Raw genomic sequence first — 25,790 nt, 5'->3', positions numbered from 1 at the left:
TGTCACATGTCAGTGGCCCTTTCTTGTTTTTCAATATCTGTAGAAGGTCTCAAGTTTTCTTCCAGATCTTTGTTTAAATTGCAATTCTAGTATCTTCCAGAGGCAGACAGAAATAACTGTTGCTTTATTTTAGCTTTGCCATGAGAAATTTCTATAATGACTCAGGAATGTCAGGGAAGAGTGAGATGAGAGAGAGAGGAAGCACTGGAAATTAAAAATACAGCGTCGCAGGGGACAATGCAGAGTGAAGGATGTTGGAAGAAGACTGATGCTGAAGCTGAAGCAAATGACAAGCTACCTTAGGAAGAAAGCAAAGTTGGTGATGAGGAGGAATGAAAACCGTGTCTGTCTGCAGTAGTCTCTTACCCTTCTCAGGAAGCATATCTTAAAGATTTGCTTCTTAGACTCACCTAAAGCACCTAAATGAAGAGCGAATGGTGAAGCCTACCATATGTGATAAGGAGGCTTAGGGGAAAAAAAAAAGCAGTGTCAAGAAAAGGAAGAGAATCCCTGCAGTTTCTGGATATTTAAATGCTGCTTGACCTTTCATTTTGGGTCTAAGGAGGTTTTTATGATCTCTACTAAATAGCTCTCTGAACCTCTTGATATTAACCTGCAGCAGGCTGCTAAAAAGCTTGTTCTCTATTAAGACAGGATCATTTTATAAAATTGGTCTGTAGAAATGCTCCTTTTTAATAGTGCAGCAATATTCGTTGAATTGCCTGCTCTGGGACTTATTAGAAGTATTAATGCAGCTACAGTGGATCTTGCCTTTCTTTCAGTTCTGTATTTATTTCCTAATCACAATGCATCTCTGTTTCATTGCCAAGCTCTGATTTTGGCTTGGGAATCTGAGAATTACATCTGCAGTTGCCATGGGCAATATGCTTTGAGACAATTTCATCTTTAATGTGAAGGATTAAGGGACTGGCTAAGTCGATATTTCTTCTTAGTGAAGGAGAAATGTTTCTGTCTGGTGGTTTCAGCCTCCTGGATTTTGATGAGGAAGCTTTTGAAGATACCTGTCTTCAAAATTTTGCCTTTTGTCAGTCATTAACTCTTAGATGCAGGTATAAGCTTCACTACTGAAGCTGATGCAGACTTTAAAACCCATAGTAGTCAAGTGTGGAAAATCCTTCACGTAGTCCACTGCCTTCTGAGGGTCTATTTTGGGATCCTGAGGTAGTGACAGACTCAATGAATAATTCAATGGAAAATCATAAAGGCACACTGCCATAAATTTAGAAAATCTTTTTGATTTTGATGTTGGTGTCTTCTAAGGAGTTTTTCTGCTGCTGGGAAATTTGCATTATTTCCCTGTGATCTTGGCATGATACTGAAATTTATTTTATTTTAAATTAAAAAATAACTTTTAATGTTTTTATTTATTAATTTTGCATATTTACATTTTATTTTTTTTCTTTATTATAAGTTTGGAGTTTTTAAAATTAGATTTTAAATACATAAATTTTATTTATGTATTGTACGGGCCACTGGTAGATATCTTGTTAAACCTCAGACTGTTTTCCTCATCCCATCCATCCAGTCTGTCAAGATCCTTCTCCTTACCCTCCAGCAGATCAGCAGTCCCATCCGCCTTGGCATCATCTGTGTACTGACTTAAGGGGCACTTGGCCCCTCACCCAAATCATTGACAGAGGTTTTAAACAGGACTAGGCTCAATACTGATCCCTGGGGTGCACCACTTGTGACTGGACACCAGCTGGATTTAGTTCCATAGATAGATGGAACAATGTAATAATTTAAAATAATAATAACTGTACTGATAATTTAAAATAATAATAACTGTGCAGAACTGTATTCTACTACTAATACTGTTCAATTCTCATGCCTTAACGGGCTACAGACTTGCATTTGTGGAACTGTCAAGAATATGGATAACACTGATTTCCTAAAAATTTCACCTCCTTACATTTCTAAAAAACATTTTTCAACCTCTTCCTCTCTCCTCTCTGCTAGTCAATTAATCTCATTCATTTTCTTCTTATTCTATGCTTCTCTCACTCAGTTTTTCTTTTTTTCCCTTCCATTTTCTGAGCTGCTGTTGTTTTGTTCTTGTTTATTTTTACAAAGAACATCACTAAGATATTTCCTGTCTGCCCTCTCTTGGTAATTTTCTTTTGTTTTTCTATTGAGATTTTTGTCTGGACTTTTTTGCTCTTCCCTAAAGAAAAAATATACATTGTTGTTGAATACTACACATTATGGTGGATTTTTTTTTTTCTGCCTCATGGTAATGGGCAGTATTGATCAAAGACACAAGAGGAAGAGAAGAGGATCTGCAGAATTTAATACTCCTGTACTGTGAGCTTATTTTGGTTTTTAACTGTATAACATCTAGTGTATTATAAGCTGCATTTCCATGCTTGACCTACCCAATTCTGTAACTTCACAAGGTCTGAAGACAGGAAAAACTGGCAGAAATAGATTTGTAGTATCAGAATAAAGGACAGTCAAATAGATTTGTAGTATTGCAATAAAGGGCAAACCAGTGTCAAGATAGTACTGAAGTAAGATGGGATGTGAGCCAGCAGTGTGCCCAGGTGGCCAAAAAGGCCCCTAAAATCGTGGCTTGGATCAGCAATAGTGTGGCCAGGACAGTGATTATCGCTGTGCACTCAGCACTGCTGAGGCCACACCTTGAATCCTGCGTTCAGTTTTGAGCCCTTCACTGCAAGAAGGACATTGAGGGGCTGGAGTTTGTCAAGACAAGGGCGATGGAGCTGAGGAAGGGTCTGGAGCACAATGAGGAGCAGCTGAGGGAGTGGGGGGGTGTTCAACCTGGGGAAAAGGAGGCTCAGGGGAGACCTTATTACTCTCTACAACTCCCTGAAAGGAGGTTGTAGCAAGGTAGGAGTTGTTCTCTCCCAAGGAAGAAACAACTGGGCAAGAGGAAATGGCCTTAAGTTGTGCTAGTGGAGGTTTAGGTTGGATATCTAAATTCTTCATGGGAAAGGTTGTCAACGACTGGAACAGCCTGCTCTGGGGAGTGGGGAGCGGTTGAGTCACCATCCCTGGTGGTATTTAAAGGACATATAGATGTAGACACTTGGAGACATGGCTTAGTTAGTGCTGGACTCAGCAGTGTTGAGTTAATGGTTGGACTGGATGATCTTAAATATCTTTTCCAACCTAAATGATTCTGTGGTGCCAGGAATTCTGCTGCAATGTCCATGGTCTCTGCTTTTGAATATTTGTTTTCCCCAAGCAAAATTTAGCCATTGTGGCTGCTGATTGTGAATGTCTGGTGGATCTGCAGCTCACTGTGGATTTTTGATGGGGAGGTGGAGGAAGATAATAGGGTGAAGCACTTAATGAGCATTAATGATAGACCTCCGTTTAAAGGAAGGTTGTGTGGGCTTGCAGCTTCCTCACTACTTTCCTTCCAGTGGTAAAATGACTGTTGTGATAAAAACGTGACTCAAGCCAGGAGTATGCTCTATAGATAGAACAAAGTGTTTTTCTGTCTTGAGCTGTGTGTTATATTTCTTTCCCTGGTATTGTTTTCATCACTTTATGAAGGGAACGTGTCCATTCCCTGCTTATTTCTCCTCCGTAACCACAGTGATAAAGGAAATAACATTAAAACCATGTCCTTATCAGCTCTATTTATAGCATTTTACTTTGGAACAGGATATGAGTCGTGAAGTCGTGAAAAGAGTATTACAAATATAATAATGAATGTTGTAAATCTGTTGCCAAGACTAGGAATGATTTCTCTTTGGATATTTATAAGAACCTATTTTTTTTCTTTCCCTTTTTACTGTTGCTGTTTCCTGCAGAAGATCCATATCTGTCAAATTTGCCTACAGATATTTAGATGCAGTAAAGGGCCGTCCATCTTACTTTCTTAAAGGAATGTGACATGGCAGCACTGCTTTATTTTGTACAGCAAATGCTAAAAAAACTGATGCTTGTAGAGAGTGTTTCTGAGGATCATTTTAAGACTGCTTTACATATTGATTACTCAAATTGCCATTTAATTTGCTGTATAGCAATACACAGTGCCTTAACTATTTCTCTGGCATTCTTATTGATTGCTGTAATTCTGTCTTACATTATATGCATATATGGTGTCACCATTAAATATTTATGTGCTCATGAAATGTTAATATGTCGGGTTAATGTGAGACTCAACAAAGTGCATTTGCCAGCAGCGAGCAAAAATACATCCCCATGCTTCCCTCTCCCTCCCCCTTGCCCTTTCAATTTGCCTCTCCATTGATTTTATTACCAGTGTTTCTCTGCTGTATCTAAATCTGTGTCGAAGCAACCCCCTGCTCCAGTATGCAGATTTTATGTTTTATTATGTGAGAGATAAAACAGGGTAATAAAAAGAATGAGGGAAGTGATCTTAGGGAGGTATTGAGACACACAGCTTTCCATTGTGTTGGTGCTACTCTATCTTTGCTTCTGCTTTTGAGTGTAGAACTGTAGCTCTATCCTCCATGAGAGAGAGTGAAGCAGGATGACTCATCCAGAATATAAAGTCATATTCACATGTTTCTTGAACAGCGGCTGCAGCAACGTAAAACAAAAATAGCAGGGGTGTTTCTCTGATTTACTGTTACCCAGAGATGACATGGAGCAATTGCCTGGCATTTAAACCAAAACTTCTAGAAGGAAGAATCCTCTTGGCAGACTCTGGAACATGACACAGTACTGTTGGAAAAGGCCAGTAAAAAATTGTGGTGATAAAGTATATATCATATTCCTAATGACTTTGTAAGCTTCTGTGGGAAGTGTAAGCAACCAAAGGAAATATCAGCAGCACTGGAAAACAAACCCAAGAGATCACGTTTTCTCATAACACAGAGAGCATCCACCCTTTTACATCCCTGGGTGAAGGGTTGGGAGCAACTAGAGGCTGCCCTTTGTACTGTAGGACTAAAATAGATACTTTTTGAAGAGACCTTGGCATGCTGTGTGAAGCACATAACTTTCCTACTTGCTCTAGGGTTTTCACTCTTTTCCCACATGTAGCTGCTTCACAGGAAAGAAGGACTAGAAGCAAATCTCCATCTAGATCTAAACAGTCAAAACCAATATCTGAGAAGTGAGGGAAAGTTTTTAGTGTCATCCAGTATTGAACTGCTTCTCCCCTCCACCTTTCCTCCTGGTTTTGGGTGGAATTCCAGCCTCGAAGCCCTTTGCAAACCTTTCTTTGCTGTAAAAATAGAAAGATTTAAAACAAACAAGTAAAAAGCCACAAACAACACAGAAAGCCAAAAAAAACCATGATGGAGATGGGGGCCAACAAGACAGGAGTAATGCAAGGCAGAGAGCAGTGTCTTAACACCTGTTTGTGAGAAAAATTGTGAGATCTTCTGGGATTCTCTGCTGCTTGGCAAAATATCTTACCTTTGAAATTCATTTTCTTCTTCTGTCCCTCATCCCTAGGCTATGCATCAGCTGCTTAGGATGAGGTTTTTCTTTTTGTAAAGTGGCAAAGTTTGTTCTGCAAAGACAATTTTTACTTCAAATTTGTTTTGACAATTTCAGGTTTTTTTCCCAGACCTTATTCTGCTCTTTCTTTTCAGGCTCACTGCTTAAGTGAAATCTATAGTATTTTTATAACTTTTCATTTCTTATTTAGTTGTAGTGCCAAGTAAAACTGTCTTCACTGTATCAGATATGGCAGAACTTAATGGGTATATAAATGTAGAAGGAGTTATTTTCTTCCATTTATTTTACAGTGTCGCTCAATAGAGAATGCAAAGACTCTCCTTCAGTCATTTTTGCACCATTCATGTGCTTGATACAAGAGTGATTATTCTCTGAAATGTTTTGCACATAAGCAAAAAATTCTTCTCATAATAGAGAGAATGCATACATTTTCTTCCTTTGTGTGTTGTTTGATTTTATCACTTGAGCCTACTTTGAAGGCTGAATACAATGATGAAAATTCTGTCTCTGTTTGGTTTTATAGATCCTTCTAGGTGTGTTCATGCCTATGAATAATTTACCTAATTTCCTTTAACCAGCACATCTAAAATGAAACTATTTCTTTCTCTTTGGCTTCTACTTCAGTTTCTCCAAGTCAGGGTGGTGCAGAACAGCAACATTGCATAGCAATGGCAAAACTTCCCAGCTGGTCATGGAACAGCACTGTGTTTATATGTATATGTTGCTTACTGCCTCAGACATAGAATCATAGAATGGTTTGGAAAGGACCTCAGAAATCTCATTCTAACCTCAGAGCAGGGAAATCTCCCACCTGACCAGGTTACACAAAGCCCCATCCAGCCTGGCCTTGAACACTTCTAGGGGTGGGGCATCCACAGCTTTTCTAAGCAACCCGTTCCAGTGCCTCACCATCCTCACAGTAACAAATTTCTTCCTAATATCTCATCTAAACCTACTCTCTTTCAATTTGAAGCCATGACATAAATGGCATAGGTCATTTAGCTGTGGAGAAGACTAAGGTTTATTAAAATACATTTTCCTGAATTCCCCATACAGTTTCCTAGACTAAGTCTGATATGCCCTGTAAATGTTGGATGTGGAGAACAGTGTCGCAGCTCATGGGTTCTTCAAACTGATTGTTTTCCATTTTGATTCCACCTTCAGATTGTCCTGGAGAACAGCAGTCGAGAAGACAAGCATGAGTGCCCATTTGGCCGAAGCAGCATTGAGCTGACAAAGATGCTGTGTGAAATTCTCAAAGTAGGAGAGCTACGTAAGTTGATCTGTTTGCCCTCTAAGAACTGTGGAGTGAGTTCAGTGATACCTGAGTTTTTTCAATGCAAGGATTTTCTTCCAAGAAGCATTTTTGGGTATAGATCAATGTAGAACACTGGCACTCAGAATGACTACATCTATTTTCTCTCTCCTACTGGTTTGTGGCATCACAGGGATGAGGGTGGAACAGGGGAAATGGGCACCTATTCTTTGACTCTCTTCTATGAGAAGCAGGAAAGTTGCATCTTTTCTAGGGGAGTCAGTTAATTTCCCATCGGGTGATTTGGTGTAGGAAACTTCGTGGTTGTTACATTCCACAACCTTGTCCATAGGTTGGTTTTATATAAGGATCATGGTCATTCTTTGTTGGATTCCTAATCTAAACTGACACATCCCATTTTCTCTTAGATACCTGAAGCTCTATCTAAATATCAGATGATAGACATAAAATTTACTCTGAAAGTGTGATATTAATTACTGTATTTTAATACAGAGTAAACGAGTTGTCTTTGGCTTCAATTACAGTCCCTCGACAAATTGTTAGATACTATCAAACAGAGCAGCATGTCTGTATCTTCATTAGTATAGCGTGTTGGTATTTATTGATACGTATAAATTTCAGTTACCCATCAATAATATTTTGGATCCAGCTGCAGTCTGTTTTGGCAAGTTCTACCAACAAGTTTCATTTTCTCCTCACAGAAGCAGGGGGCAAAACTGAGATGCTTTGCTTCCCTCAGAGACATCTTCGTTTTGAATTTTTTTCCCTACTAAAGATCTTTTTCTTTTATCTTTACACCCATGCCCATGAAATGTAATGAGAGAAGAGCAATGTAAAAGGCAGCAAGAGAGCCCACAGGTATCGTTGTTCCTACTCTCCCTGATGCCAACAGGCATCAAAAGTTGTTTTAAAAGTATAATTTGGCTGATACACTTGAAGTTTTTAAATGTAATGTCTTGAGAGAATTTATTGACCAAAAAAACCCCACAACTGCCTCTGTGCAATGGGCCAGGATAAAACCTGTGCATTTCTTGCAGCTTCCAAATTGTTATTTGTGTTTGACAGACCCAGACAAATGAGACAATATTGGCTTTTGAATACCATCCTAAGTAAACCAGAGTCATTAAGGGCCACATTTACTATGTCTATAAATAAAGAGTTTAGCAACTATTTTAGATGTTTGGCAATGATAGTGTGTTGTATAAGGTTCAGACTGTAGCAGACACGACTCTTTAAAATAACCTTACTGCTGCAGTTGAGGTGTCTAATGCCAAATCACGCATGACAGATCTGCCTGATTTTTTCTGCTGGTAAATGTAGGAGGGACATATGATCTCAATAAAGCTGTAAGCCTACTTGAAATAAGTGCTAAAGATCAATTTTATTTTTACAAAATCACGGAAGAATATCTAAAATCCAAAGAATAGCTTTGTGCATTGTGTTTTAATGCATGTCCCATCACTTCATGGGACTTTCACTGGAATTTGTTGCTAAAAAAGATGATTGATCTTGAAGTTAGTCAGGTGTCTCAGATTTCCTCCTTGCTGTGTGATAAGTCATTCGATAAACTTATTTTTTTGCCATAGACAGGTTTGGCATCTGTATATGCAGGGGGCTGTATGTTGAGGATTTGCTCTGTATGATACTGTTTGTCCTGATTGCTTCTAACTTCTGCAGATAGATCCTTTCATGTTTTAATTCCTTTCTTATATTTTAAATTTTTTAAGTGGGGACTGTGAATAAGCTAAGAGGAATTGGGGTAGGAGCTCAATTACCATATCTAGAAAATACCTTTGTTTTAAAAACAAAAGGAATGTTGATATTTTAAAATCTGTTTTTTTGTTTTGATTGTGGGTTGGTTGTTTGGTTTTTGTTGTTTTGGACAGGGGATGTTTGTGGGTTTTGGGTTGGCTTTTTGTTTTTTTGGGTTTTTTTGTTTTGGTTTTTTGTGGTTTTGTTTGTTTGTTTGTTTTTGTTGGTTTTTGTTTTTTTTGTTTTTTTTTTTTTTGTTAGAATAGTTCTGTGGTTTGAAAGTGTGGGGTTAAAAAGAAAATGAAAAGGTTCCCTGAGGATAGCTCTGGCTAAGGGATGTTACCTGCTAATGTTCTGAAGGCACTTGTTTCAGTGTTGCTGAGGCTGCAAGTCTCTGGATGCTTGGTGTGCTGAAGTGCAGCAGGCTCCCGTGGCAGTCATTTATAGGTGTGGGATACTGTAAATGTTATGGTGCTAAGGAGAAGCATACTGGTGCTTCTGTTGATAGAAACCAGATGTAGCATGACTGACTTCTGTAAAGTCGTGCTGATCTACACCCACAGAACATCTGTCTCTGGATGCAGCAGTAGGTCTGTGTTGTGGCCTTATATTCAGAGAGGACAGAGTTAAGGTTACTTGTAACTCATCTTGACAATTCACCTGTTCACCAGTGTGCTTCCTTAATGGTTTTGTTTATGTGGAACTCTAATTGTCATTTGAAAAGGCTGTAATAAAATACACCTTTAAAATAATGTGCAGAAAATTAATTTCCTGAAAATGGCTGTCATGGCTCTACATCTAAATGACCTGTGATCAGCAGTATATTTTGGTAAGAAATGCAAACTAGAACTGACAGCTCAGGAGAATGTATGTTAAGGTTTATGCTTCACTTGATATTAAATGCTGTATTGCTGAATAGGATTGGACAACTTAAAAACCAGTAGTTATAGTTCAGGGCAAAGATGTCCCCGTGAGTTTGTATGTGGTAGGTTTCAAAATGTGTATTTAAGGTGGCCCATGTTTCTCAAAACTCACTATTATTGCATTGCAATGTAGAACTTTCTTTCCTAAAAGTTTCTGAATTGTATAGTTTAAAAGCCACAATAAATGACCTTTTGCTCGTGAAATATTCAGCAGTAGAAACTTTATTTTAAAGTGCAGAGTAGATAAAAGCTGCTAGATTGTCCATTATTTATGAAGAGCACTTTAATGCTGATTATATTCCCCTTGCTCCACCATATAAAGTACCTTTGGGCAACAAGAAGACATTTTGCTATTTCTTTTTGGTCCTCTCAAGCACACAGTCATCCCAGAAAGGACTCACAAGACTGTGTTAAAGGCATGCTAGTCTACTTTTGTATATCCATGAATCCAGATTCTGGACTCCTTAATTCTTTGACTTTGATTCCCAAATGTCCATGACTTGAAAATTCATCTCTTTTTCAGCAAGGCATTTAAGTGTATGTTTAGATCCTGTGTAAATAGAGAAAGCTCAAGTGCAAGCTGTGAGTTGAGCATATGGTAACTGCTTTACAGAGGTGGACTTGCAGAGTAGAGGACGTAAAACTTAAGAGGAAGGTTGGTGTAGTGTTTTGGTAACATGGAAGCTAGAATGCAACATATCCATAAGCCTCTTCACTAAAACTTCTGATTCAGGAAAGAGTGGGATATTTAACCATAAATCTTTTAATCTTGTGCTACTGTTGCTGTTAAAAAGACATTGAACAGAATGTCTTCAATGAGTACTTGCCCAGGCACTCATCTTAGGAAACACTGTAGTAATTCTGATTTCTGCAGTAATAGCTTCCTTTGTATATCTTGTTGAACAAGAGGATTTTTTTTTTCTTGTCCTCTGTATCTTGGAGATGGCATCAGACAGGAACACTGTGACCCAGTGGTCAATCTTCCTCTTCCTGTACAGTTAGGTACTTAGACACTCCTTATTCTAGTACACTGACAGGTTTACAAAGAGGAGAAAAGGGGAGGCCATTCATAGCTCCTCCTAAGTAGCTACAAAAGCTGAGGTAACTTCCACCTTCCCTCTTATTCAAGTTTTAGTACGTCATATATGCTCAGAGGAGAAGGAATTACCCGTGAACAAACTTCTAGCTTTGCAGGGAGAGAGTAACATTGCAGATGAATGTAAAAGTTAAAAATGAGTTAGTATATTTAATGGGAGATTAGGAGTTCATTAAACCTAGCATTTGTCATGAGTGAGAAGCTCACCATTTTGCTTCAGTAACCCCAATGCTCTCTGATCTGAGTCTACAGTGTCCAGCTCTCTGCACCTCTGCTCAGCATGTGACACTGTTTCTACCCCTAACATCCCCTGAAACTCTCATTCCTGGTGGGAAATGGTAGTGGACCATGCTACCTGATTTATGCAGAACTAGCAAAACATCTTGGACTTGTTACCTTCTTTCTATAAATTAATACTGTGTGCACTCAGGAAAGACAGTGCTAGCAACAGAGCAGTAGTCTAAAGATGTTCATAACATTATGATGTTTATTAACATATATCATCATAACATTATGATGATTATATATGTCCATTATCGCTGCATGGCTGAAGTTTTTCTGTAGTTAAGGCATGTCAGATTTCATGTATTTTTCAGTGCATTTTTGAGCAGGACACAGATGTTCAACTGCCAGTGTTCCTATTTGATTATTTTGATGGGGGTTGCTTTTTGGGACTTTTGCAAAAATCTGCACTCAAGTTTTAGGACAGACCACAAGAGTCTATGCCACATGTCAGATATCTATGTATGGATTGCCCTAAAGCTTCTATCAGATAAATATCTTCCCTGGGGCTTTTGGTTTTGGGTTTGAGATTTTTTTGCTTTTCTGGCATGGGGAATTTAATTATCATGGGATTTGTTAGACTGAAATTAACTTATAATATTCTTTTTCTTCAAAAGAGATCTAAATGCATGCATGTATTTTCATGTGCATGTTTTTTCTCTAGATTTCTTCCTGCAGTTATTGCCCAGGTTCCACAATCAAAATGCTCTAGAAATTCTTACATTGGTGTCCCTTCCTCAGCTAGAATGTGCTGGGCATTAGAAAGGATACAGTGCCCACTGTATTCATTGTTGTGCCCACTGAGATGAAGGTAATCAAATCTCATGCTTCGAGGAATAGGCTGATTGCTGCAGGGGTCAGGAAGCACTTTTTCTCTTTGCGCAATTTTTCCTCTGCATTGCACAGCCCATAGTGTGCAGTGTAGTTTGTTTCTATTGGCCTTTCCCTGGAAGCACATTGGCCATTTCAGGATCAGCATTCCAGACCTGAGGGCTCATGTGGTTTGATTTTCCTTTTGCTACAGCAAATGCAATATTTTTATGACTGAATGTCATATTTGAAATTATTTTCCCCTTGCTTGAAAGCTAATTGCCTTTTTACGCTCTTCTTCCATCTCCTTAAGTTTAAATAGAATAAAGCCCTAAAAATAGTAAATAAAAGAGGAGATTTTCTTTTACTGGCATTGTTCTTGCATTTCTTCTTCTAATTTCATTTTCTGGAGAATGAACAATTTTATGAGTCAAGAAATGTTTGTTAGGAAGCTGAAAAACTTTTCTGGTCAAAGAGTTATTTAGTGAAAGGTAGCAATTTTCTATTTCATCACGAGCTTTCATTATGAATACAATAAAAGAATTAAAAACATATTCCAACCTCTTTTGTTGTAGCTTTTTGCTGCATTCATTCTTACCTATCCACCTTTTTGTCATTTTGCCCAAACCATCACCTCAACAGATATAACTCCTGTTCATAGCAAAAATTCAACAGATTGTGTCTGAAGGCTAGAAAATAAGCAACATTGGAAAACTGGTTTGTAGCAGGGAAGGGGGTGGGGGGAATATTTCCTTTGGAAGTGTTGCTGTCAAATTAGCCATTCCTGACTTTATGGATATTAAATATGCTTGTCCTTCTTGATGCAAAACAAGTAACTTGCTGAGTAGTCTAAACTGTACTTTTCCTTTGTATGAAAGCAGAATCTTATTTTATTGAACAGTCCTCTCTGTTTGCTAGTACAATCCTACAGGAGAGACAAAATGAAGCTTTCTTTTTCTAGGCAGGTAATAATTTCTACGCAATTAACCTATTCTCACTCTAAAAAGACTCAGTCTTCATGGTTATAGCAAAGTGTGAAGCCTTTAGAAAATTTCTACTGTAATCTGTGAGAATATGAGCAACAGAGCTGCAGACACCTTCTAAGCAAGATGTTTGACTTTTACCACTGAGTGTCAGTGAGACAGATTTAGGAATGTTATTTTCTACACCTGGTACTGATGGCTTCAAAGCTGGTACAGTGCTGACTGCTGGGTCAGTTAGCTGGAAATGCTGGCCTGCCCGCTGTCCTCTAGTGTTTTTCCTACTGTCTGCCCCACAGTCTGATTTCTTGGAGCAGGGATCATAACTTGTTTTGTAGGTTTGAAGTGCTTCATCTTATTGAGGTTTTGGTGCATGATTCTTTAGCTTCTTTTAAATTGCATTTTCTCAGTTTTTAATATTGTTATTAATACCAAAGAGCATGGTGCAGGGAAAGCAACTCAAAAACCACTCCACTCAGGGGCAAGAAAGAGGTGTGGGTGCTTTTTGCTTTTGTTTTTTTTTTTTTTTTTTAGAACCTGATTAATGTATCCAAAAGACAACAAAGCTATTTTGGTTAAGACTGAAGAACTCTTTCATGTGGTATTTAAATGGGTAGCAGGAATCAAGACCTGAAAGTTAAAAACTAATAAATTCAACCTGGGAATAAAGTCCAGGCATTAGCTGTAAGGGTGCTGAACTAGGGAGCTAGTGGAACAGAAAGCTGAAGAATTATGAGAGGAGAAAAAAGAAGTCATGATGTTGATTTCCTGCAGTTACTGGAAGTTGTAGCTTGGGAAAATTTGATGGCATGATAGAATAACAGCTGTAATTTGTTTCAATATGATTATTGGAACCCAATTCCAGGATTTTTAACTTTTTAAAAATAGTCTATAGTGCATAAAGTAGCAGCTTAAAAGTCTAGACAGATGTGACAATAAACAAGAAATGTTAAAGTAATTTGGATTATTGCCATAGGAATAAGTTTCCATAGGTTAAAATATTTTTATTTATTTCCATAGGAAAAAATATAAAAATAAATTCTCCAAAATATCTCCCATTTCAAAAACCCTGCATCTCTTCTGGGCCTGTAGAGCTTTGTTAGCTGTTTGTTTGGTGTGCTCCACAGCACTTCTTGGTTTCCCAAGAGCATAAAAATACAGCAAACTTCTTTCTTGCAATGCCAAACCTTGGCTGACCAGAAAGTGGTTCAGGGACTATTTCTGGAGGTATTTAAAAGATGGGTAGGTGTGGCACTCTGGGACATGGTTTAATTATGGACTTAGCAGTGTTAGATTTACAGTTGGACTTGATTACCTGAGAGGTGTTTGTGGCCTAAATGATTCTGTGATTCTAATCAGGCTTTGAAGAAGGAAGAGTTAGACAAAACCTTTTAATAAAATTCAGGGGTTTAAAGTTCACTTGAAATGCAGAGGAAAGGAGCTTCAGAGAGCTGAGATGTTTGCTGCAATTTCTGCGCATTTTAAGGGCTACTCATTGTTCACAGACATTTTAATTCTGAGCAGGTTGAAGTTAAGAGAAAGATAATCTTTGAATCTATTTTTTTACCTCCTAATTTCTTTTTATGGTAATATTTTGGAAATATAGATTTACTAAAAGTAGCCATAATCTCTTGTATTTTGTAGCAAGCTATGCTTCAAATCTGAAGTTAGCCCTTGTGGTTTCACAGCACTGCTGTGCATAGGACTGGAAATTTTGCAGCTGCTCCTTTTCAGAGAGTAAAGTTGCTTAATGAATTTTACACAGAACTGAACAATGTATAAAACTCCATTTTTTAAAAATGGCATATTTTAGTGAACATTTATGTTGTTTTTTATATTCCAAAAGTGTTCGTGTTGGCAAAGGGTTTTCAGGGTGAAGGATAAGATGTGTTGCAGGTGAAGAGGTGCACCTTTTCCAAAGAAAGGTGGAATGATTTTGGGGTGTTGAGAACAGCTGCATTAGCAGTATCTCTGATGAAAGGAGCATTAACTACTGATCCTTTCAGTTCCCAAGACAAAGCTGGACTTGGAAAGGCCATTAAATGTGTGGTATTTTGGGATATGCATAGGGCCTTGCAAAGAATGGTCCCTACACTCAGCAGCTGAGTATCCTTTAACAATCCTTTACTGGAGTGGCTTTGAGGCAGCCAGTGTACCATTGTCTCTGGTTATATCCCTGCACATGAAGTTTCAAGGATGTTTGCAAGGCACTGGAGGCACTTCTGTGTTGCTGTTGACTGTACAGTCAGGTCCTCACTCAGAAAGCATTACTCTCTTAGACTTTTAAACTTTGTTTATCCTAAGAAAAATAGATACCTTTTCAAACTCTGAATCTGCAAGGGGAGCTTTGGAGCTCTGCAAGTATTTCAGATTCACATTGCCAGGCATCTGAGAGAGAAGCCTGGACAGAATGCCCTGGTGCAGCACTCACTGGGGTAAGGCAGGCACTGAGTACAGCTTAGACACATTTGTCTGAAGCTATTCTCTGGTTAACACATGCTGCTTCTGGAGCCAGGCATTGTGCACTTTAAAAAAACTGCTTATGTTTATTTAGGATGACAAAAAAACCTTGGTTCTGTTGCTTGGTGGACAGGGGAAAGCAAGTGTTCTCAGGGGAAAAAAAAGCAACCAAACACTAAACCAGAGACTAGTTAGGTTTTGTGATATAATTGTGCTTATGTTTTGACACCACACACTACTGTGGAATGCTATTTTAAACTTATTGAACATATACCCACTTGAAACTGGAGGTAGAATTGTTTTCATGGAAAGGTTACACTTAGCCGTCAATCATTCCTAATCTCTTAAAAAGGGCATGTGCCTGGGTTTTTTTCTTTGCAAGAGTGTTTTCTCGGAAGTAATCAAAACAATGAAAACAAAGTGATTAGAACCTGAAATCTTAATATTTTTTCTGTAAATTATTTACCATACACTATAAATATTTTATTCTGTCAAACTGCCCTTAATCTATTTTGTTGTAAATATCTTACAGTCTTCTTTGCAAGTAAAAATAACAGTAATGGTGAGTAACCTGAATGACTGGAGCTATGCTGTGAAGGTGACACAGGTTTTTAACATTGGATTACTGATGATATGTACATGTTGAAATACCATCTGCCACCTTCATTTCTGTTGAAATGCTTCCTAATGAAAAGCTTAAGAAAATTACCTTCTTACAATTAAACTTCACTTGCCCTTCTTGAAGAAGCACAGATTGGCTGGAACTGGGGCAGGAGAAAGCTACAGACCCTCAGGCCTCTCACAGGCCTTAGAGGTGTTCACATTCACCAACAGCTTTAAATAGTGCTGGCTAAGTCAAATGAAAACAGGAGTCTGTGGGGTTGTATTTTGTTCTGTTGCATGAGGGAAGGTTTAAAAAGAGAGTACATCCACTCTTGAAACTGCCCTTTCAGCTCTGCTTCTTTACCCCACAAGTTCTATTCCATATTCCTTGATTGGCAGAAACTTAGTATAAATGTTTAAATGTCATGAATGAATTTTCATGGCGTCTCCCTTTATATGTGGGAAGGAATTGGATTTCTTGTTTCATAACATTTCTGGTCTCTCTGTGTTGAAGATATATCATGGCTATCTTTTGTAAAATGAAAAATAGCTTCAATGTAATTTTTAAATATATATAAACCTGAAAGAAGTGGAGAGGGAAGAGTGCTTTTGATTTTGGAAGAGGAATTCCACATAGCCAAAAAAATGGCTAATAGCATTATAACAAATGTAATTGTGATGTAGTGTGGAGTAGAGACAGGAGATGAAGCCATGACCTGCTGGAAAACTTTGCATAAGGATCCAATCACTCCTGTAGGGCACTGGAAATGTAAGTATTGGCACAACTGGCACATTTTCAGCTAATGTAGCTGCACTTTCTATTTTGTTATTTCCTGAGAGTTTTGAAAAACAATGGTCCTAGTTCTTCTCGAGGGCTTACAGTTCCTCTCACATTTTCTTTCCTTAGGAGGAAAGGAAATGTTTGTCAGGAGGTCCATATAGGCTCTCAGGAAACCTCTCAGAAACAGCAGTCTCCTGTAATTCCAGCAGCTTTTGGACAACTTGGAACTGCATTCTTTGTACACATTAGTTGTGTGCCTATATGTGCTGATAAGTCATTAGAGGAATATAATTTCATGCTTACTCCAGGATCTTATTACAGTGTGTGCTTTGTTAATAGGGAGATACAAGTCACCCATTGAGATGCTTGGTCTTTGTCTTTGAAGCCAGATTGTCAAACTAATCTAGGCTCCTGTGATTTTATATTTCTTCTGTTGGGGATGTTGTACCAAAACTGAGTTCTCTTTGAAGAATTGTTAAATATGTAAATGCTTTCTGACAGAAGAGCTGTTAGCTGCCACTGAACACCTTTTAATGTACTGTGTATGTCCTGGTGGCACAGAGTGCTGAGACTCTTCTGGATCTTTCCAAGTACTTTATAAAGGAAAAAACTGCAGCTCCAGTTTGATATATCCTATTTTCCCCTTATGCTTTATTTGCTACTGAAGTGTGTACACACAGTTTATTCTTTCTCTTGCAGTTTCAAATGCTGTGCATTAACAGACCAAAGGCCTCCAGCACTTCTAGGTTCCCACTCTTCAGTACTAAGCTCTCTGCATATTTTTCCTGAGCATTTGTGTTTTATATGTGCACAGCTTGCTAATAATTCCCCAAACTGGCTGGTGGCTCTATTTTCTCCCCTAATTACCACTACAGAGCATCAGTTTAATTATTCTATCAAGCCTTTAAGAAAGGACTTAAAACATCCATCAGCTCTATCCAGATTTGTTGTCTCTTCACATCAAAGACCCTCTTGCTGACAGACACTTAAAAACCACAGCATAATGATGTTAGCTACAGGCATGTATGAAGTGGCTGATAAGGAGCTAAGGAAAAGTGTGGGACTCTTTGTTCATCTGAAGTAGGTTATCAAGACAGAAAATCATTGCTTGTTTGTGTACACTTGAGTGGGAAAGAGGTTGTTGGTGTAAAGCTAACTCTCTCAAGCTTTTTGCAAATAAATTTTCTTCTGGTGGATACTAAGTCCTGTTTGATTGTGCTTTGACAGGCTGTACTTCATTTTTTATGTTTGTAGCTTTTTAGCACAAATATTTGCATAGTAAAAATCTGAGGGAAAATCTCTGACAGTTAATTCCTTGGGCCTTTCCAAGCTCTGAATGATGATGAAGCACCAAACTTACCAAAACAGTAAGTACAGTAAATGGCTTTATAACCCCAAGTTTCACCTCTGTTCATCTTGATATTGATAATATATTTTCTCCATCATGACTTTAGGTCTCCGTAGTTTTTGCCATCTGGCATGGAATACAATATGTTCATCCTAATCAGTAACAGGACATTATTTAGCTGGACAAAATGGGACTGAACACTATAGAATTCATGTTTGTCACAGGGTGCAGCAGAGCTTGTAGAACTGAAATTCTCATTTTCCAGGTAGGCTGCACAGTATCTCAGTGAATAGCTCAGTTGTTAATCATTTGAGGTTTTTAGAATGCTAGCAAGCATAACCTGAGAGATTAAAGAAACTTCAGGAGATGTATCTAAGCAGGAAAAGTTACCTGAAGTCTTAAATAGGCAAAAAACTGATTGAGCCATAACACAGGAGTGTCATTGCTAGCTTTGCTTAAGGCAGATGCTGTTATCAAAACAAATGGAAACTTTTTTTTAGAGGAAAAAGTCATCAGAGCCAGTGCCAATTAAAAGATACTATGAGGAAGTGAATGTTTTTCCACAGAAAACAGTTTTGAGTATGTCTGTCTAGGTCCCATATTTATTAGTTAATCAGGATGCAATTACTTTTAATTCAGGCTTTGATTTTTATGTTTTGCAATACAAAAATAAGATTCTTAGCTTGAAAAAAAAATTCAGCCAACAAACAAGAGATGTCTCCTTTTGGATTCTTACGAAATCTTTGGTGAAACCTAAAAGGTAAAAATGGAAAATGTCCAATCTCTTTCCCATTTTTTTGTTTAAACATTAAACCTTGTGATTTCAGAGGTAACAGTTTTGCAGGTATCAAAAACACTCTGTGGAGCCACGGTGCAAGCTGATCACTGCCATGAAAAACAATGAATCATCTATTATAAAAAGTTTTCAGAGTGTAAGGACAGTGCAGCCCCCTCTTTTTTACTTTTATTGCCAACTTTTCTTATATCACTTTTTCCCAGATATATTATGTGAGGGACTTGTGGTAAGACTAGAGCAATTCCTACCAACAGCAAGGTGCTGTTGGAACCCATGGCCCTGATAGCAGCTAAGGGCTTAGATGTTGGTAGTCATTGCCTAAATTACTGTCCCAGAGTCTAATGTATTTCCAGTTGGGAAAGTTTGCTGCATTTTCATACAGTAATTCAGTATCAGGCTTGCTATAAGGATGTCATCTGGAAAGTCCAGAGGACCACTGATCTACAAGAGTATTTTGATCATGTGCTACATTTAAAGATGTTAAAAGTCTTGAGGATTATTTGTGAAGTATTCCTGAGCTTTATAGTCAGGTGCTTGGAAACCTGTCCTGGAATTCTTCTTTTCCTTCAGCTTCCAACAGTGTAGCCATCATCTACCCCATTCTTTTCCTACCTCTTCTAAATAGTGACAGGCAGCTGTAATATTTTCTAATAATTGTTTCCTTGTGTTTCAAAATTATACTTTTTTGGTTTCATCAATACCTAGGACAGCTACAGGACTTTCAATGCAGGTGGTCTAGAGCTCAGTCTCTTGTGTCCTCTTGTGTTCTCTTTGTTTGTGCAGTGGTGAGGTTCCATTTGATTCACCCCCACCCCCATTGTTAACTAGCATATCTTCATGTTTTAGGAACATTTGGATTTTCAATCTTTTTTTTAATATTTGCATATTAATAAGTCATTGAAAAACATTATGTAAATTTGATATCATGATGAATTTATTATCTAATGAAATGGCCTTTCAGGGTAACTGTAGAAAGCTACTACCAGCTACGGAGATGAAATTTTCTTATAGTTAACTTTTCTATTTTCCATGTAGGAATTTCAGAAATGTCACTGAAATGGTGGAGAGGAGGCATAGCTTCTTGGGCTTTTGGAGGAGTTGCTTTGGTTGGGTTGTTTGTTTTGTTTGGTGGTTTGTTTGCTTGGTTTTCTTGTTTTGGTGGTAGGATTTTTTTGTTTGGTGTTGTCTGGTGGTTTTGGTTTTTGGTGGGAGGGGTTTCTGTGGCTTTGGTGTTTCTGCTGGATTAGCTCTCTGGTTTGGAATTGTGAGGTTAGAAATAAAATAAAAAAATTCCCTGAGGATAGCTCTGGCTAAGGAATTTGACCTGTTAATGTTCTGAAGCCATTTCCTTTGGTGTTATTGAAGCTGCAAGTCACTGGCATGCTATACGTGCTGGTTTGCAGCAGGCTCCTGTGGTGGTCATTCATAGATAGGCACGTGGAGTAGCACAGAGAATAGCTGACACATTGATGCTCTTGTTTGCTCAAGTGAGGACATAAAGCTGTTCCTATCTCTGCATCCACAAAAATTTTGTGTTATGTAGAAAGCGTACTCTTTAGCAGGCAGTTGAGAGCAAGGGGAAGAGTTGGTGTCTTTCCATTTTTAAATTAGGAATGGACATCCCAAGACTGATTTAAAAATCTTAAGATCTCTCTTATTTGACCCTTTTTGAGGGTCAAAATCTGACATTGTCTGCATTTATCAAAGTGAGCTGAGGAAAAAAGCTCTAAAAGTGCAATTTTTCTGGTTACAGTACCTGGAGTTTCAAGATGATGCTAAATATGTTACAACATTAGAAAAATTCCATTGTTGTAACTTCTGCATTAGGTAGGTGGAGCCTTGGGTAATTATGGATGTGTTAAACTGGAATTTTCAGCGATCTTCATGACAGTTGGAATTTAAAATCTCATGGATTTTATATCCTTTAAACTTTCCAGTTAACTGTGGTAGCAGCAGCATCTTGCGCTACTGAGTTTTGAAAAAGATAAGTTGACCCTCAGAGAGAAAAAATTGCACTGGAAGAGCTATTTCTGTCCCTGCTCACTGACAATGAACAAATAACAGCATTTCCATCATCAACAGTTCCTTTCCTTCTCTTTTCCACCCTCAGATTCCAGGGGTGGGTGGTGACAGCTTGAAGTGATTAGATATATTTTCAGATATCTATTCATTTAGAATTATATAAAAAAAAAGTTTTTCCCTGCCACTACTAAATTATGAATTTTTTAAGTGTTTCTGTAGATGCTAAAACTGCCACAGTTATTTATTTCTAGTATTCACTCCAGTTAAAAACTTCTTCTGCAGTGTGTGTGTGTGTGTGTGTTCCTTTTGTTTTCTCATTAAATGAACTTCTGCGAGGTCCAGATTACTGTACAAGTATTAATGGAAAACAAATCTTCCCATGCATGGACAGCCACAGCACAAGTGGTGGGTTTTATTGGAGATTGGATTTCACTTAGTACAGCAGGGGACAGTATTCGCAAAGAGCCTTGCCAGAGCATTGGCAGGGAGGCAGCTGTAGAGGCTGGAGCGAGGATCAGATGTCACCCCTTGTAGCACACACACACACCTAACAACCAATTTACTGGGGTACTAAATTCTCACTTCCCTATAAAATTCAAAGTTGCAGTGAACTTCCCCAGGATTTTTTTCCTGATTTATTGAACTCTTGTTTATCCATTCACAAAGGAGATGCAGTGCTGTGCTGTATGAGTTGCACAAGGAATTGAATTTAATTGCAGCATGCATTTCTTGAATAATTTCTGAATGCAAAATAGTTAAGCAAAACCTATGTATTATTTTTGACAAAAGAGAAAACATAAGCAAAAATAAAGGGCATCTTGTCCCCATGAGAAGTCAGGGGAAAAAAATTACCATTCCAGCTCATTCTCATTAGGCTAAGCTGCCCCAGTGGAGGAAACATTTACATTTCGTGTGATGAATTTATATACCATTATTGTGCCAGGATACAAGAGAATGTAGGTTAGAGTCTGTTTCTACACCCTTTGTGTGCAAATTTTCTTGACCTCACACAGAACAGAAAGTTTTATACTATAAAACTTAGTATATATAGTATAGTATATATAGTAGCTATAAAATTGTCAGGTTTTGTAGTTAAATGAAAGTTTGTACCTTAATTCTATTCATTTTAATAATTTGCTGTAGATAGTGACCAGCTGTGAAGATTTGCTGTCCTGAATGCCTTTGCAGTATCAGTTCCACAGGAAAGAGCCTGGGTCAGCAAACAGGTTAAAACTGAGGTGATGAAACCACTTTTCTTCCATCTGAACTAAAGCTTAAGCCTTTAGTCTTTAATTTTAGTCTTTAATCTTTGCTTAAAGATTAAGCAAAGACAACCTAAGCAGTGAGGTTTAAAACACAGATGCTACCTGAGAAGAGGTATGTTCCCACTACATTTTTGAGGATTTATCTTTGTATTAACTGATCTGAGATGTGATCTGAGGTCTTTTCCAAGCTTTCAGTATGAGTCTGTGATCCCTATATCACCGTCTAGGTCTGATTCATAGGATTCTGTGAGCATTATGTGCTTTTCAAGAGCCCCAAAATGCTTCAGAAGGTAGAAGAGGCCAAAACTGCATCCCACTGACAGTTTCAGGGAACTCTATGACTTACCATGTCTAAGACAGCTAATCTTTTTTAAAAAATTTAAAAATAAAAAATCCTCCTGGTATAGTTGTACTGGGAGAAAAAATAGTGTGCAAAGCAAGCTTGGTTTATTTCCTTTTTATCAAGCATTCATTTTGAAGAGTAAGTCATCTCATTAGTGGGAGCCCATCTGCTCGCATCTCTTGCAAGGTAGTCTGATTTGTGTGTGTTGTGTGTATGCACAAAGGATTTCAGTTTCAGTCTAGTGTTAATTCCCATTAGACTTAGGAAGAAGGAAAAGTTTAATGCTTCAGGAAAAGAAAAATAAGTTGCATGCACACAAAAACTTGTCTGGAATGGTCTAACTTCTTCCCCTCACATAACAGCTATCAATGAATAATGAGAAATTTGCTCATTTAAGTTGCAGTAATGATGGTTTGTATTAATTGCACCTGAGCCCTGATGCAAAGCAAAGTTTGTCATGTGCTTATATATCACAGTTTTTCAACTTATTTTCAGGTTGTGCCCTGTTTAGTATGGAGTGACACCCTCCATACAGTGTTTCAGAGAGCTATTTGTTCTGTTGTCTTGATTCTTCAGTATTTTCATCCAGAAAAGTCTTATTACAGGACCTGTTGCAGCAGTGTCTGTTTTATTGCAGTGGAAAGGTCTTTCTGAGATCTGACAGAGGACGTGTTCATTTCTCATTCTTCCCACTTCTTTCTGAGAAACAGAAGGAATGATACAGCAATAGGACTTCTGTTTTCTGACTTCTGTTTTATTACTTAGACATTTCAGAGTTGATGTGAGCTATGATTTCAGAATTCCCAGAAGCACGACTGCAGCTTTTTCCCCTTTACCACCTGCATTTCTCAAAGTGCCACAGACTTTTATTACAGCCCTATTGGAAATCTCAGGAGTGCCATTCACTCAGAACAGATTGATGGTGTTTTCAATCCTGTGGTCTTAAGAAAGTATAACTGGTCTCATTTTGGTGCATATTATAAAAAGCTGATCGTCTTATTAAGATGCAAATGAATCTATTTAATGACAAACCTTTAATAATGATAAACAGCCTACTCCCATTTCTCACAGATGTGTTATCTTTTTTATTAAAACCCCTTTGCTCTCTCATACATTAAACTTTGAATTTCTAAGGTCAGATCAAGGATATTCATTGATATTACTGTGCTTGGAAGAACAAGAAAAAAGTATGAGATACATGGGACCTACTTCTATAAAAAATGAAGATTTCTTCTGCATCTCCTTTGTGTCTGAAATGAAAATGAGGGCTGTCAGTTCTGTTCTACCTAACACATGTTCATATTGTGTAATCCCATTTCCAGCAGCTCTGCAGTGGGTTACAGTCAACTTTCTTGAGAAGATTTTATCTGCAGTCGCATGTGCTGGAAGCTATAATTATTTTTTTTAAATAGAAGCTGTAAAATTTATGTTTAGGGGATGTCTTTTAAGTGAAGTAGACATGGATACATCACAGTAAAAATAGCTAGGAATTAGGCAGTGGCTGAAACTTTGTCCAGCAGTGACTAGTAGCTTTGAATGCTTCAGTTCTGGAGCACCTTGGGCCCTAAGACCAGGGGCTCAATTTGCAGTGTTGAATCACCTTGTCAGAAAACAGGGCCTTTGCTGCTCTTTACCACCCAGGTAGAGCACCAGAAATTAGCTTTTAAAAATCAAGATTATTTTGGTTTGAGATTTGGTAGAGATTTTTTTCTGCTCTGGAGAGATTGACAGTCTCTTTGAAACACATTAGATTTGAGTGCAATTTTTTCCTCTAAGAAAAAAGTAACAGTGGCAGAATTACATATGAAGAAGTCCTTACTTATGGAGATGAAATTTCACTATTGTACCAAATTGAAATCTTTGTGCTAAGAGATCCCCTTCAAGGAAAATGCATGAGCCTATCAGTATCTCATTTCACCTTGATTAGGGGGAAGTACAACCTCCACAGATGGGAGAAATGGGAAAATCCCACGGAACTGTAGGAATGCAGTGTTATAAGGAAGAAAAACTACAAGGAGAGCAGAAACAGAAGGAGGTGTTAAGTGTATGATGCAAATGGATGCTGACTGCTTGTACCAATAAAAAGAAGTTAGTTTTCCATTAAATTTCAAGGGTTTTTTGGTCTTTCCTTCCTGCCTCCTACTTTTAAAGTTATTCTATTTTGTGGTGTGCATTGATCGTTTGGCTTTGAGAAAACTGATTTCTGACAAACCAGTTTAACTTTTGTGTTGAATGAAAAAAAATTTCAGTAGATACATGCATATGGCTAGAAAAGGAAAGAAATTATGGATTTTGTGATGGTAGGAGCAGAAATCAAATTGATCTGGGCCTCTCAGAAGAACAGAGAGGAGCAGGTGTGACAGTGGCACAGCTGGATCAGTAAGTGATACAAATGTGGCTAAGATGGCAAAGGGGAAGAGCTATTTTGTGTAAAAATGTGTTGAGTCTTCCTAATGTTGAATGCTTGTAGGCTCATGCTGATTTATTAAATGATGTAGATTTGCCAGCTTGAGCTCACAACTTTACTTCCACTAATGAAATTTAATTTTTCAGTGTATGACTTCTAATTGGCAGGTTTATAGCCTGCGTGGTATTGGCACTCAGGGCAGGAGCCAGATGTTACTTTGGCAGGTGTCACAAAAGATTCTCTAAATCAAATCCTGGTAGTTAGGGATCTGTTTCTAGTCCAGCTTTCACTGAATTGAGGCACATTTATGTGAGGTGCAATGAAGGTTATGGTTGCCTAAATATTCTTGTAATGACTTCTAACATTTCTGCCTTTTTGGAAACCTTTAATGCTTGTTATGAAACATTTCAGGTTATTTCAGTGGGAGTTTTGTCTTTTTTTCTTTTAGTAAGACATACCCTAATAGAATAATCCAGTTACTCCAGAGTAACTCAGGGCCAGGGCAGTAATTCTCCCAGTATTTTGTGGATTGTTAGTGCCAAGGGAGATGAGGCCAGGTGTGGGTACAAAGCTGGCCAGAATCACTAAAACAAAGCTTACCAGGCCCTGGAGTGGGGTGCTAAGTGGGGTGTCTGTGGAAGTGCCTTGTTCCAGGCAACTTTTGTCAGGCTCTGCCACAATTGGATTGGGGTTTAATGGCACAACTGGGCTGGGGAGTAGAAGAACACTCGTGTAGAGAGTGGAGGTGGTGTTGAACAGAGGAAATGTCTCTTTGGCAGCTAGAGTTAGATCTCAGTACATGGAGCTGCCTGGGGAGCCAAGGCATTCTCCTCTGAGAATTGAGGCTCTGTGCAAAAAAATACAGGGATCTCTTGGGGATCTTGTATTGGATTTTTGCCTTGAATTACATGTGGCTTCTTTCCCTTGCCTCCCTCTTCCTTCAATAACAGAAGACAAAAATGAAAATAAGCATGCAAGTAAACAATTTGGGGAAAGCACTAAGCAAAAACCTACAAGATGGAGTCTAATAAGTAATTATGTTTAGATAGGGTCATTTAGTGAGCCTAAACAATTGTGTGAAAGAGCTATGGTACATGTTATTGAAAGATCACAAGAATCTCAAGCTAGATTTAGAAATTTAGTTTCTTTTAAGGGTCCAGCACAATTCACAGCTGTAAGGAAGGACTGGTGAATCATAAAGGGGCATATTCTGCTTATG

The 25,790-nt window shown here is 38.1% G+C and overlaps 1 protein-coding gene across 4 annotated transcripts in view; it reads left to right on the top strand.

Annotated features, from left to right (window-relative positions):
* The window catches only part of ELMO1 (engulfment and cell motility 1), a 303,547-nt gene that overhangs the window by 148,594 nt on the left and 129,163 nt on the right, over nt 1–25,790 (top strand). For all 4 annotated transcript variants that reach the window (XM_064704898.1, XM_064704900.1, XM_064704899.1 and 1 more), the window contains one exon: nt 6,592–6,700. In XM_064704898.1, the coding sequence (XP_064560968.1) occupies nt 6,592–6,700 (109 nt within the window). The remainder of the gene's footprint in view (nt 1–6,591; nt 6,701–25,790) is intronic.

The sequence above is a fragment of the Zonotrichia leucophrys genome, chromosome 2 (genome assembly GCF_028769735.1).
Source record: "Zonotrichia leucophrys gambelii isolate GWCS_2022_RI chromosome 2, RI_Zleu_2.0, whole genome shotgun sequence".
NCBI classification, from domain to species: domain Eukaryota; kingdom Metazoa; phylum Chordata; class Aves; order Passeriformes; family Passerellidae; genus Zonotrichia; species Zonotrichia leucophrys.
Note: the sequence above shows the minus strand (reverse complement) of the source record. Positions and strands in the feature narration are given on the sequence as shown.